We start from the raw sequence: 12,055 nt of genomic DNA, 5'->3' as shown, positions 1-12,055 counted from the left end.
TGTCTCTCATCTCGAGGCTGCCCGACTTGTTTCTCCCGTTCGTCGAACATCATCGCGAAACACCAAAGTGGGCAGCCGAGAGCCTCAAGTCTAGACTCGCCAGTCATTACGAACGGGAGTGGGACAGGAACTCCAACGCGTCACGGTACTCGGAGCACAACTCGTTGGTACTTGGTTTTCATTGGTTGTACATCTGTCATCTCGATACGCGCGAAAATATATCCTACAGGAAGAAGCAAAATGTCCTTCTCTGCTCCTTTGCTGAGGCTGCACTGCTTCACAAAATCTTCGCAAAGTGTCAGGTCAGCGCCGAAGCTTGGGGGGAAAATGGCCCAGTCGTGGTCTAAGACCTGTAGTATCATTGAGCCGGCTTCTGGCCATACGTATACGGCTGCTCAGGAGTGCTCGGGGAGAAGTTGTAGCAGGGGTAACCGTTCATGTACGCGCTGTTGTACTGCCCGCCGTTGCCAAAGTGGTATGGGTTGGTCCCTGAGTACGAAGGCCGCTCTTCCTTGCTGCGACCTTGGTAGGTCGAGCGACCGTTCCACGCTTGAGGCTGCCAGTTGTTGCCGTGGCTCCCGCGCGGGTCGCTGTGTGAGTTGTAGTTGTCTGACATGTTACGGTCCTGTAAAGGTGGCATCGGCGGCTGTTCCTCTCGCCCAGTCTCACCGGATTGTCCGTAATAGCTCGTAAGAGAGGGCTGAGAGTGATGAGTAGGGACAGCATGTGGCGGCACAGCGGTTGCACCTGAAGTGGGCAATGTACTGGTAGCTGAGTACTGCGGGCCGGGTTTCACTTCAGAGAGCTTCTCCACCGTCTGCTGTAGGCGTGTCATTGCCTTCTGCATCTCAACGAGCGTCGTCTCCATTGCCGTCGTCTTCTTTGTCTGATCCATCATTGCGCCCAAAACTTCATCCTTGAGGAAGTTTTCAAATCGGTCGAGCTGGAGACTAACATTGTGCGTCTGGTCGGAGGTGTGGTCGGCTTTCTCGTTGACAGAGCTGACCTGTGACTTCAGACCTTCAATGTGTTTGTCCATGAGAACCACAAGCTGGTCATACTTTGCATTTGTTGTGCTGATCTGTTGCTTGCTGTACATGTCAAGAGCGTCGTACGTCGTTTTGCCAACCACGTCGAGATGTTCGTTAGTCATGTAAAAGTGGTCATCGATGGTCTTTGGGGTACGTGGAGACGCCCAGAGACCTGCTGGAGAAGCACCGTTACCGCCACGCAACATTGGTTGCTTTGCAATGTAAGGTCCATGGAGCTTGTTGAGGGGGCTCGGAACGGCACTCGGGCACTGGATTCGAAAGTCTCCGTTAGACTTGGCGCGAGGGCTTGCACCGTTCAGCATATCAGTGAGCTTCGATGATGAGATGTCTGACTGCAAGAGACCTGGGACGCCGTTCTTTGCGGGAGAAGGCTGGTGTCGGTCACCCATACGAAGCTCTTGCATGACTCGCATTGCAAGTTCGCTGCCGTCGCGTTGCTGCTGCAGCTGCTTGTCCTCTGTAAGCGGATCAACCTTCGTTGCCGACGTCTTTGAAGAGTCGGATTCGATATCGTTCACACTGCCCTGGAACACCATCTCGATGGAACCGTTGTTGGAATCTTCGCGGAGCTGCAGTAAGCTAGGCTTAGGTTGCGCGAAAAGCATACGGCTGGTGTCAGTCTGAGGCGAAAGTTAGCTTTACGTTGGCTAGAATGCTGCAGGTAAGAGGGCGCGCAGAGAACAGTGGTGAAGCTGAGTTGAGCAAGTCACATGGTGGCAGGAGCTAGGACCCCGTGGGCGGAGAGGAAGGAGCGTCTGTCACTTACGTTTTGCGATGGACTTTCACCGTCTTTGAAAAGCTGGACTGAGCGATCGGAAGGTGAATAGAATCGTGGGGGCAGGGGACTCAAACGGCGACCGAGTCGCTCATTATAGTGGTTGTCATCGCTCCAGCGACCCGTGTGAGGAAGTCGCGGTAGGTCGTGTCCTTCAGTAGCCATGGGAGCACTATGACCGCCCGTTTTGACCTCATCAGCTGCATCCTCTTCGGGGTACGGCCATTTCTTTGCTCCATCTTCAATAAGTCTGGTGTAATCCTCAGCAGTATATGGACGGAATTTTGTTGGGCTCGTGCCTATGCTCCCATGTATAGCAGTCTTCGGAGGCAAAGGACTCAGAGCAAACATTGGAAACTGCAACTGCATTTGTATACCCCTGTCTGTCAACTCGCCATAGCTTTCACGGAGATTTTCACGTGACGGAGCCCGACGTAGTGGGCTTGGTGGGTTCACAGGAGGGCGCAACTCTGGTGGTGTGTCCTTTGCAGGTGGAGTAGGAGGAGGCATAGACTCGAACGACAAGTTCACTGTAGCCTGTCCTTGAGGTTGCACGTTCTCTTTCCCTGGTGATTTGCGACCAGTCGTACGGTTGCGAAGGGTAGAGCCGCCATATCGAGTCCTCGTTGGGTTGGTCTGAGAGTAAACCTTTGCAGGTAGAGAGTTGGCAGTGTCTGATCTGGGGACCTTCGTCGGCGTCTTCATAACGCGGGCAGACTTGATCGGGCGCGGCTGAATTCGACGCGACTTGCGTGAAGGACTTGTTCCGAGTACCTGGGCTGCCTTCGATGGCATTGCGGGTGGCACGCCATTTGCTGGTGTCCTGCTGAACGTCGGAAGACTGACGCCGAAGAGCTTCTTCTTTGGACTTTTGCTTGGCTCATCACTCTCGAGTTTCTTCTCGCCACTTGCAGCCCTGCATTGAGCTCGTAGATCTTCCGTTCGAATGAAGACCCTCTCTGGATCGATGGTCCCTAGAAAATGTTAGCTTTCAAACAGCTGGTTTGCGGTGAAGCATCACGTACCTGTAGTGGGTGTAGGAGGAATCTGGCCAGTCATCTTGAACAACTTCTTCTCAGTGCGCGACTCGATCTGGGATCTTGTGGTTGTCCCATCTTCGTCCAGTGCCTCTAGTTGGGCTTGAGCTATGGTGGCACTGCGGTGGCTGTACTCCGACTGTTTGGAGCGCGCGGTCGAGCCATGCCGACTAGGTACTGAGCCACAGTCTGACTTGCGTGGTGAGCCGCGCGCTTGTTCCATCAGGCTGGTAAGTGTGGTCATCGCTGATGAGCGGTGCTTGCTTGTCTGAGAGCCAGAGTTGGGAATTGCCAGACGCGATTCATCTGGCTCCAGCGGGGACGTCAGCGGCGTGGTTGTTTCGGAGCACGCGGCCTGCTGTGTTGGCGAGGAAGCGAGGCGTTGAAGGTATTGGGTACTGCCTTTTGTATGAGAGGGTGCATTGGCGAAGGCGTTTGGCCCAGGCACGGGACGAGACGGTAGTAAAGGTGGTATGGCAATTGGCGGAGGCCTTTTCTTGTGGTCAAAGGTTGGTGCTGACATCTTGGACGAGGAGTCTTGCGTCTAAACCAATGGGTCAGACGTTGGTACCAGGGTGCGCGAGCGCGGCTTGAAGGACTACCTGCGCGCGTCCAGAGATGTGATCGACCAATTGTTGACTTGCCCAAGAACACGAGATTGGTGAAGTAGAGCCGCTGGTTATGTGCGGATAGGCAGACCGAGAAGATTCAACAAACATTTGTGAGGGGTAGGTGCCAGAGCGGGAGGTAGTGTGCAGGCTGCAATATCAAGACTCTTCACGCAGGGCAGAAACGTCGACACCCACAACAAACAAACCCGGCTTTCACCTCAACTCATATCACTTCAGATGGAGAAGAGAGTAACCCCACTCTTGAAGAGGAAAGAAAGGACAAGGTGTTGTGAGTTTAACAGGAAAGAGATAGAACAGATACCTTTTTGTGCATGCCTGCAGTCCGATGCTCACTTTGCTCCAATCGACGCGCACACAGCTGCACTCGCTCCGTTTGAGCTTTCGGGAGTGGCAAAGGGCTTAGCTGTTCTTGAGTGAAACCCCGTTCTTGTGCTTTTGTTCTGCCTGTCAATTCTTGCGGATGTGAAATGAAGAAGATGACCAATAATCAAGCTGGCATGTCGTGCGAGGAGACCATGGGCAAATTCATAGCTTAGAAGAAAGACCGCTACCCAGAAATGGCGCCAAAGAGGTATCCAAAAATCCACGCCTAGTCAAAAGTTGTGCAAACCAAAGCTCCCTAACTCTTGACACTGCACCGCCGCCGCAATCGCGCTTTAGAGTATGACGCACTTCTTCTCTTTTTTAGGTCCTTTGCCCTCTTTCCTTGTTGCTGGTGGCTCAAGTGCCGCTACGATGGCCTGCAATCACGTCAGTGTGGGACTACGCGCCGGCTCCAAAGCTTTCATTACCTCGTCGAATACATCCTTGAGCTTGTACTGTGTCAAGGCTGAACACTCCACATACTTGACTGCACCAAGCTCCCTCGCCATCCGCTCGCCATCCTCGCGCTTCACAGGAGCCATCCTCTGCTTCGACAGCTTGTCCTTGACGGCACTGTCTTCCCTCAAATCGACTTGTGTGCCGACAATCAGGCATGGGACACCGGGGCAGTGGTGGTGCACCTCGGGGAACCATTTCTCGCGTACGTTTTCGAAGGATGCGGGCGATGTGACGGAGAAGCAGACCAGGAACACGTCGGTCTGGGGGTATGAGAGGGGTCGGAGTCGGTCGTAATCCTCCTGTCCGGCAGTATCGAAGAGACCAAGGGTGTAGGGCTCGTCACCAATCCTTTGCCACAGTCAATCACAGCTCGTGTTGTGCTCGCGCGCTTCCGCGGAACCAGGACTGCACGGTCCTCGGGAAGTGGAGGTTGGAAGAATGGAATATGGGAAGCTCACATTACAGTGACGGCGTAGTTGTCGAAGACCGTAGGGACATATTCCGAGGGGAACTTGTTCGTGGTGTAGCTGATGAGGAGACATGTCTTGCCGACAGCACCGTCGCCGACGACGACGCACCTGTTGGGGAGGGCGGTTAACGAGTGCCTGCGTGATGCGCACAGAATGGGTGGAGGAAGAGACGGTGGGCGTACTTGATGGTCGCAACTACCATTGCTGGGGCTGGAGGGGCTTGCTAGGCGTATAGCTGGGTATATGTGGTGGGTAGATAGCAATGTTGGGCGCGTGGACGGTGTGCAGCAGCGAGATGCAGGGTCGTGGGAGGGCGGCCGGGCAGTGCGGAGATAAAGCTAGCGGAATAGAACGAATGCTCGATATCCAACAAACGAGGGGTCGGAATGAGTGGAGAGGGCCTAGAGAGCACGCCAGTCAGTGTGCAGCTCCGCGGCTGTTTTGCGGTTGACAGATGCGCTCCCGCGTACCTCTTGAGTCGTCCTGCGGTCCAGTGGCCGGCGCGTGCTACACTGGCTTGTCGAGCTTGAAACCTAACGTTTCGCGTTTCAGAGCGGCCGGCGAGGGTGGGCGATGGAGCGAGCGGGCCGAGCACGGGCGGCGGCGGCGGCGGTGCAGTCGGCGGCGGACAAAGAGACTGCGTGCGCGGCAGCTGCCAGCGTAGTCGCGATGGAACGGGAGGGCGTGGGGCGTGAGGCGTGGAGCGTGGAGCGTGGAGCGTGGAGTGGAGAGTAGGGTTGAGGTGTTGAGGTCGTTGCGTCCAGCTTGCCAGCAGAGGTCGAGGTCGAGCTCGAGCTCTCCCATCGGTGGAAGCGGTTTAGTGGGCTATCGTAAACCCTGCATGCGCCCCGTTGGTATTGGTAGCATTGGCGTACTGCGAGGGATCTGCACAATCTCGTGTCTTTTCACGGCATCTGCTGGCCAGACCTGTGGCCCGGTGGCCCTGTTGCCGCAGCCAGGTTGATGAGTTCAACGCGTGGCAGGCCCGGTTTTTGCAATCTCTACCCGACGCGCCGCCTTCACACGCACACAGTGCAATGCACAACACCAAGCCGTGGTCGTGTCTATGAATGTACAGCAGCAAGCTCGCATTCCAGCACCGCTGCGGCGCACTCGATTGGCTCGCCGCCATGTGGCTGCTGGCTGCTGGCTGCTGTCCGCTAGATGCTGTCCGCTAGCTGCTTTGAGCTGGACGCCTTTTCAAGCACAGATCGACTCGTCAGAGCATGAACAGGTGAGAGTGCAGACTGCCCTGAGAAGTGATTCCAAGCAGCTCTGCAAGCTTGCGCTGCCTCTGTGCACTTGTCACAGATGAACTCCAAGGTCGTGGTTCTTGTCTGCCCCTGTCCATGCTTTCGTGCACAAACTTCTGTGCGTTCCTTGCGAAATTGCAGCGGCACTGCATCGATGACAACTCACGCGACATGGCAACATCAGCGAGCGAGCCTTGCGTTTCACGCCCTACCCACCATGCTTTGAACACCGTCGGGTTACATCTCGAACCCAGCTGTGCCATGGTCAAGTTCAGAGCTTCGAGGATCTGACTCGACACATTGCCACGTGCCGGGCCGCCGTCTCTCCGAAAAGCCACTGCCTCTTCCTCAAACAACGCTCTCACGCTTCACATACGCGCACGCGCTAACGCGTGATGAAGGCTGCATCCTTCATCAATCGACACCTGTGCATTGAATGTCAACCGTGTCGCAATGGACGATCTTGATGATGAACTAGATATGCGCTACCATCGCGGGGTGACGCCTGATGTTTACTATCGCATCCCTAGCACAGAGGTACACCATCTCCTCCATCTGCAGGCACCCAACTAAGATGTTATTGATGTAGTCTCTTGATGGTGCACTCCAAAACGAGCTAGAAAGGAATGCATCGAGCTTGATTCCCTTAGATATAGTGACCGAGTTTGTTTTTGCGGTCGCCTCCACCGTCACCATCCCCGTGACCCAGCAACCCAACTTGACGGCTCTCATTGAGCCTCAGGACTTTGCACAGAGCATCCAAGTCGAATATGCCTTGTGTCGACACAGTGATGGTAAAGAAAGACTCAAGATCCAGAGGGCGATATCCAAGTACGTGCTGGACTGCTTTTGCAGGGAAGCAAGCACTGACAGCCTCAAGATCTATCGTAGCGGCCATTGAGGAAACTGATGGGTTCAAATACTCCGAGCGTCATGCTTACAACCCCAAAACCGGTGGTGATGGCGCCCGGCTTCGATATGTTTGTCAAGACAGTCTGGAGAATAGAGACAGGAAAGCCAACAAGAAGAAAAAGGTGGAAGACGCAGAAGAGGACGCAGAGGGTATCAAAGTCAATCCTGGCCTGGTGCCAACACACAACTGTGGTGGTGCGATTCATATCAGATTCTCGATAAAGCGCGAAGCTATAAACGTCGTGTACAAACACAACCCTATCCACCGGGATGTTGGGAGCCGACAGACGAATAGTGACAGCAACTCGGGCGCCCCAGAAACGCAGAAGGGATCTGCACCCCGGACCACGAAGACGTCGAATGGAACCGCACAGACGAGGAAACGGAACAAAAAAGATCATCCCGTTGCAGTCGATGATTTCCACAATCCAGATCTTGACATGTCCACTTCACCCGGAGCTCCCAAATCTGCAGTCAAGAAGAAGCGTAAGAAGAACGAGACGGTAACATCCCCAGATGTCAATAAGAAATCTTCTGCAAAGGAAAGCACAAAATGCAAAGCCACTGCAGCACCTTCCGCGGCTAAGTCACGGGAGAAAGCCACAACTAGTGAGCCTTCAGCAGCGCCACGACTGGCTAAGAGCAAGGCCTGCATCAGGTGTCGCGAGAAGAAGATCAAATGTAACGAGGCAAAGTCAAGTTGCGATCAATGCAAGAGGGGTCTATGGACATGCCAGTATGAAGTCGTCGGGCTCAAGCAACGCTCGAAGAATGGCTGTCTCAACTGTAAGCAACGCAGACGTAAATGTACGGAAGAAAAGCCATCTTGCGCGTACTGCTTGAAGGTTGATGACGACTGCAAGTACACCGAGTACTCTTGAGGTATCGAGTTCAGAATCATTTACAGCCTACTTCGACCTACTCTCAATCGACGCCACCGCCAAGAAAACAGCATGGTTGGCTCAGTATACGGAGAGCGGTGAACTACATCGCATCTGGTTGATTTAGGCCGAGCTCCTTACATAACGCTTAGCAACTACGAGCGTAGGGTCAGTCGCTCAGTCGCAGCAAGTGAGTTTTATGCTGACTAAAGTCCAGGTCGAATTGTTTGATGCAGCACAAGCTAAGCAATAATACCATCTACAAGCCCGTTGAGGTACAACAGCCACCAACAAGCTGCCATCCATGACCTCAGCCAGACACGAAAGTTGCGTAAGGACCTTGTACATAATCAGTATCGCCTACCGATCTCTCCTTACCTGCGCCACACATCATGCGTCACGATGCCATTCCAAACTTTACTCTTATCGCACCTACGATATAAATCTCCCATCTCACTTCGTCTCCTCGGATCATGTTGCCCGCTCGCCAGCTGCAGGAGAAGTGGCACCCTCAATCATACTGTCGCTGAGCTGGACTGGCGCCCACAGTCGGCATGTGTCCAAGTACATCGATAGACATGCAACATACTTCCTATGGACGCGTGTGATGGTGATTACCACCTCCGCGCATAATCCCATACTAAAGAACTTGGAAGAAAAACAAGAGCGCTTATTACCTGCTGTGTCTCGCCTACGGATTATCCGCGTTTCTCGGTGACAAACCAGCGAAGGAGAGAGGTAGGCTTCTTCATGCACGTGTTCTCCGAGGGTGGATGCGACACTGTGTGCCGACTGGCGGAGGCGCACCGCAAAACTACGGGCACACGGCTTCCTATCTCAGCACGATGCCTCGATAGCACGCTGGGTGAAGTGGTTATCTGCGACTCCGTAACGCGTTAGCAAAGTCTTTCCCCCAATCTCAATCCTCAAGCAACTAGGTTTACTCGTTGCTAGTGGAGCACTCAGGGTAATGTGGGTTGTCTACTACCGGTACGTCTTCTTTAGATTCAAGAGCAATCTCATCTCGAGGTCACGCAGATGTCTTTTCGGTCCAACGTACTTTGATCTTTATGCTGCACAGTGCCCTCTTTACTCCACAAACGACTCGTTTGTGCTATAGGAAGACGTGAGCAAGTATGCCGGAGACTCCAAGCTAATAGGCATCCCTGTGTCGGAAGTCCTCTTGAGATGTGAGCCACGCTCGACATGAACCACACCGGTACTAGCACGCTGTAAGCTCGACATGACAAAGAGCCTACGCCAAGCAGATGCGGTTCTCATTTTTCGACCTGCCAACTTTGACTTCACCAGGAATTGGACTTGAGCTTGGTCATTGCGGTTACCATGTGATAGAGGGGCCTACACAAAGCAAACGTGAAATGCATAACTACACGCAGTGATTGTAGCACTAGCTAGTAAAATCTAGATCTCGGGATGATGACTGCAATCTGATCGGGTCGTACGCTCCGCAGCGGTCATTTTCCGCAGCATCGACATCCTTGTTCAAACGTATAAACCTGCCTCTCCTGACTGCAGGAGCCTCTCGTCGAGACCAATCAGTTTTGGTCGTACACAAGCGAGCATACTCGTCAGCTCTACAGTACGTGTAGCATACAGCCCTTCGTTCCACAACTCTTCAATCCGCAGTCGTGCATTCCGCCATCATGCATTCCGCAATCGTCTAGTGTTCACCAACTTCCGATCTTAGTGATGAGTGGAAATATATAAATCCCAAGTTTTCTTGCCTTTACTTGTTGCTCTGCCCTACCTAGCTCCAACTCACAACTCCTGTTTCACTTATTCTACCTATTTTTCCGCTGTGAATTGCCATAGGAACTAAAATGAAGGTAAAGAGTCGTCTGTGCAGAGAGTCTACACAACCTCTAGCCTCTACTGAACATGTTGCAGCTTCTTTACTTAGCTCTGCTCGGTCTCCCTGCCGTGCATGGATGCCAAAATCGTGACGATGCCCGTAAAGCTGCACACAACGCAGGTTGCATGACTGTACGAAACGACAACAATCATGGTACATTCTGCAATGCTTGGGGTTGCAATTGCGACTGGGGATGTTACGAACAATCCATAACCCGCGGCAAGGTGGTAAGCTCGTGGAAAGACAATACGTGTCCATACTCCGCTGATGTAAGTTCACAATTCTTCAACAGTAGGAAAGAAAATTTGGCAGCTAAGCATCGTTTGACGCACGCGAATAGGGTGGTGCCGAGACTTGCGCTCCCCCGCTCCAAGATGAGGCCTGGAGAGAAACTCTTGAAGCATGGTTGCCAATCAATCTACCGCCAAGGGGTGCTGGGGCATTTGTAAAGGCAAAGAGGGTGCGGACTGGTGGTGTTTAGGGAGTATTCAACACTGCTAGAGGCTTTGTGAGACAGGACGTAATAAGCGCACTTCAAAGGAAGATGCTGTGAACAGTGGATTAAATCGATGCGCTACAAGCTATAAGACAGCGTCACAGTACTGAGTTATTTACGTGTCAAGGGTGTCGGCAGCATTTAGTGGTCTGCTCGATTGTCTGAATAGCTCGACTGGCCAGTTACGATGTGACACATGAAAGACATTTCGGGCTTGAGATCATATTTCAAAATCACCTATACTTCGCCAACCCTGTCGAACTAGACAAAACACTTCTCGTCATCGTCACCCAGCTCATGTACAACTACTGCGATTGGCTTTCTGCTTTCTACCCCGACCTCGACTCGTAGTTTCCGTCCGTTACTGTCCCAGATACCGTGTCTTGGTGGCAAACTTAGGGCCTGTGGTTGTTGTTTGAAGGAGTCAGTCTATTGACACTGAATAATGGAGATTAACGCCTCACTGGAGTATGACCAGCTGCTGAAGATCGACCGAGCCACTCATTTGTCACACTCTACCAAATCAACCCTTCCAAACAACGCAACTTCAAATGGCACCGCAACGACAGTGGCATATCAAGAGCATTCTGGGATGAACAGGGGTTCTCTCTGTTTCTTATTTGAGATGTATAAAGCCCATGATTATATTGACCATAAGCACTTCGCCGCAAAACTCTCAAGGCTGTTGCAACCTGACTAACGACTGCACTTCCCAACACCCAGGCCTCATATATGAGTCAACTAATAGTGGTACAAAATCGAGTTGAGTTGAGGATACACACGTTCGGATCCATCAGGCAAACGCTACATCATCACCATCAGGTTGGAGAAGGATGATATCAGCCTCGCCTGGCTTGACCGGGCGTTTGATTGCGCGACGAAGGAGAAGGCAAAACAGCAATGAAGGATGGATGGCCATGGCAGCAATGTACCAGTGAAGTTCATTGGCTTTTGTGACAAGAATAGGATATGCCTTTAAATATTCCCGCCGCACGCGACCTAAGCTCTTCAATCACTTGATGTAATGATGTTTGCACCTCTTGCAGCAGCTTGCAGCTGGGCACTTGCTGACTTCATGGACATGTGTCAAGGTCTCTCATCTATCATGAAGCGTGGCTTCTTCAGCCTCTTTTGCATCGCGTGCGAGTCTCATTTACCTCTAGAAACTTTCTCAACGCCTTCTCAGCCACCGGTATCGCCCGACTCGATCCCACGAAAATTCTCACTCGGTTCGCCAGTAATGATCTCTCGCGAGCCTCAGCATCAAGCAGTGCAACTTCGACTATAAGAGTCTCGTGAAGGAGGTAGGCAGCGAAGAATTTGGCGGGTGAACTTGCAAAGAAGCTCACACAGACCTTTGCCGTACAAACCAGCTTATTTCAGCAGAACAGTGAGCGACTCTCAACCGGTAGAAGCGTCATGAGCGTGGCAAACCTTTACTGAATGAGCCACCATCTGAGTATGCTGGTGGAGCGTATTTTATTCTCTTCGAAAGGTCCAACAAGCACGTGAGCAGGAGGAGGTCGAAGAGCTCAAAGAACAGGAGCAAATGCACCAGAAAAGGAGGCAGCAGGATATTGCTTGTCTCCTGTACAGGCAAGGCTTTCGAAAGTACCAACCCACCTTAACAATGGGTCGAGCTCAAAGCTACCCATTTTTTTCTTTCCAAGAACAATGGCATGAGTCGATCACAACACCACATGAGCACTGCAGTGCCTGGCAGCAGTTTTGTCACACTGCACAGGTGTTGTTGGAGCTACGCGTGAACGTCTGCAGAGTTTACGATTATTAAGAAGAAATGAGCTCCTTTCCATGTTTGTCGAGTACAGCTGCTGGACGCCGATATCGGACG

The 12,055-nt window shown here is 52.6% G+C and overlaps 3 protein-coding genes across 3 annotated transcripts, besides 4 other annotated features; 1 reads left to right on the top strand and 2 right to left on the bottom strand.

Annotated features, from left to right (window-relative positions):
* Positions 1–358: 358 nt before the first annotated feature.
* EKO05_0011468 (uncharacterized protein) lies at positions 359–3,387 on the bottom strand (the record flags this gene model as incomplete). The annotated part of the gene is made up of 3 exons (XM_038944456.2): positions 359–1,672; positions 1,819–2,801; positions 2,853–3,387. The coding sequence occupies 3 exons, from the start codon at positions 3,385–3,387 to the stop codon at positions 359–361; spliced, it is 2,832 nt and encodes a 943-aa protein (XP_038792653.2).
* A 765-nt stretch (positions 3,388–4,152) lies between these two features.
* On the bottom strand, positions 4,153–4,990 carry EKO05_0011467 (GTPase Cdc42; the record flags this gene model as incomplete). The annotated part of the gene is made up of 4 exons (XM_059637999.1): positions 4,153–4,236; positions 4,288–4,666; positions 4,777–4,896; positions 4,971–4,990. The coding sequence occupies 4 exons, from the start codon at positions 4,988–4,990 to the stop codon at positions 4,153–4,155; spliced, it is 603 nt and encodes a 200-aa protein (XP_059493982.1).
* A 394-nt stretch (positions 4,991–5,384) lies between these two features.
* Positions 5,385–5,416: a tandem repeat.
* A 54-nt stretch (positions 5,417–5,470) lies between these two features.
* Positions 5,471–5,513: a tandem repeat.
* Positions 5,514–5,906: 393 nt separating this feature from the next.
* Positions 5,907–5,971: a tandem repeat.
* A 523-nt stretch (positions 5,972–6,494) lies between these two features.
* EKO05_0011466 (uncharacterized protein) lies at positions 6,495–7,834 on the top strand (the record flags this gene model as incomplete). The annotated part of the gene is made up of 3 exons (XM_038944269.1): positions 6,495–6,578; positions 6,631–6,872; positions 6,922–7,834. 3 exons carry the CDS (start codon positions 6,495–6,497, stop codon positions 7,832–7,834), a joined length of 1,239 nt encoding a protein of 412 aa, XP_038792650.1.
* Positions 7,835–10,922: 3,088 nt separating this feature from the next.
* Positions 10,923–11,253: a mobile genetic element.
* The last annotated feature ends 802 nt before the right edge of the window (positions 11,254–12,055 follow it).

Source organism: Ascochyta rabiei, chromosome 22 (genome assembly GCF_004011695.2).
Source record: "Ascochyta rabiei chromosome 22, complete sequence".
In the NCBI taxonomy this organism is placed as follows: domain Eukaryota; kingdom Fungi; phylum Ascomycota; class Dothideomycetes; order Pleosporales; family Didymellaceae; genus Ascochyta; species Ascochyta rabiei.
Note: the sequence above shows the minus strand (reverse complement) of the source record. Positions and strands in the feature narration are given on the sequence as shown.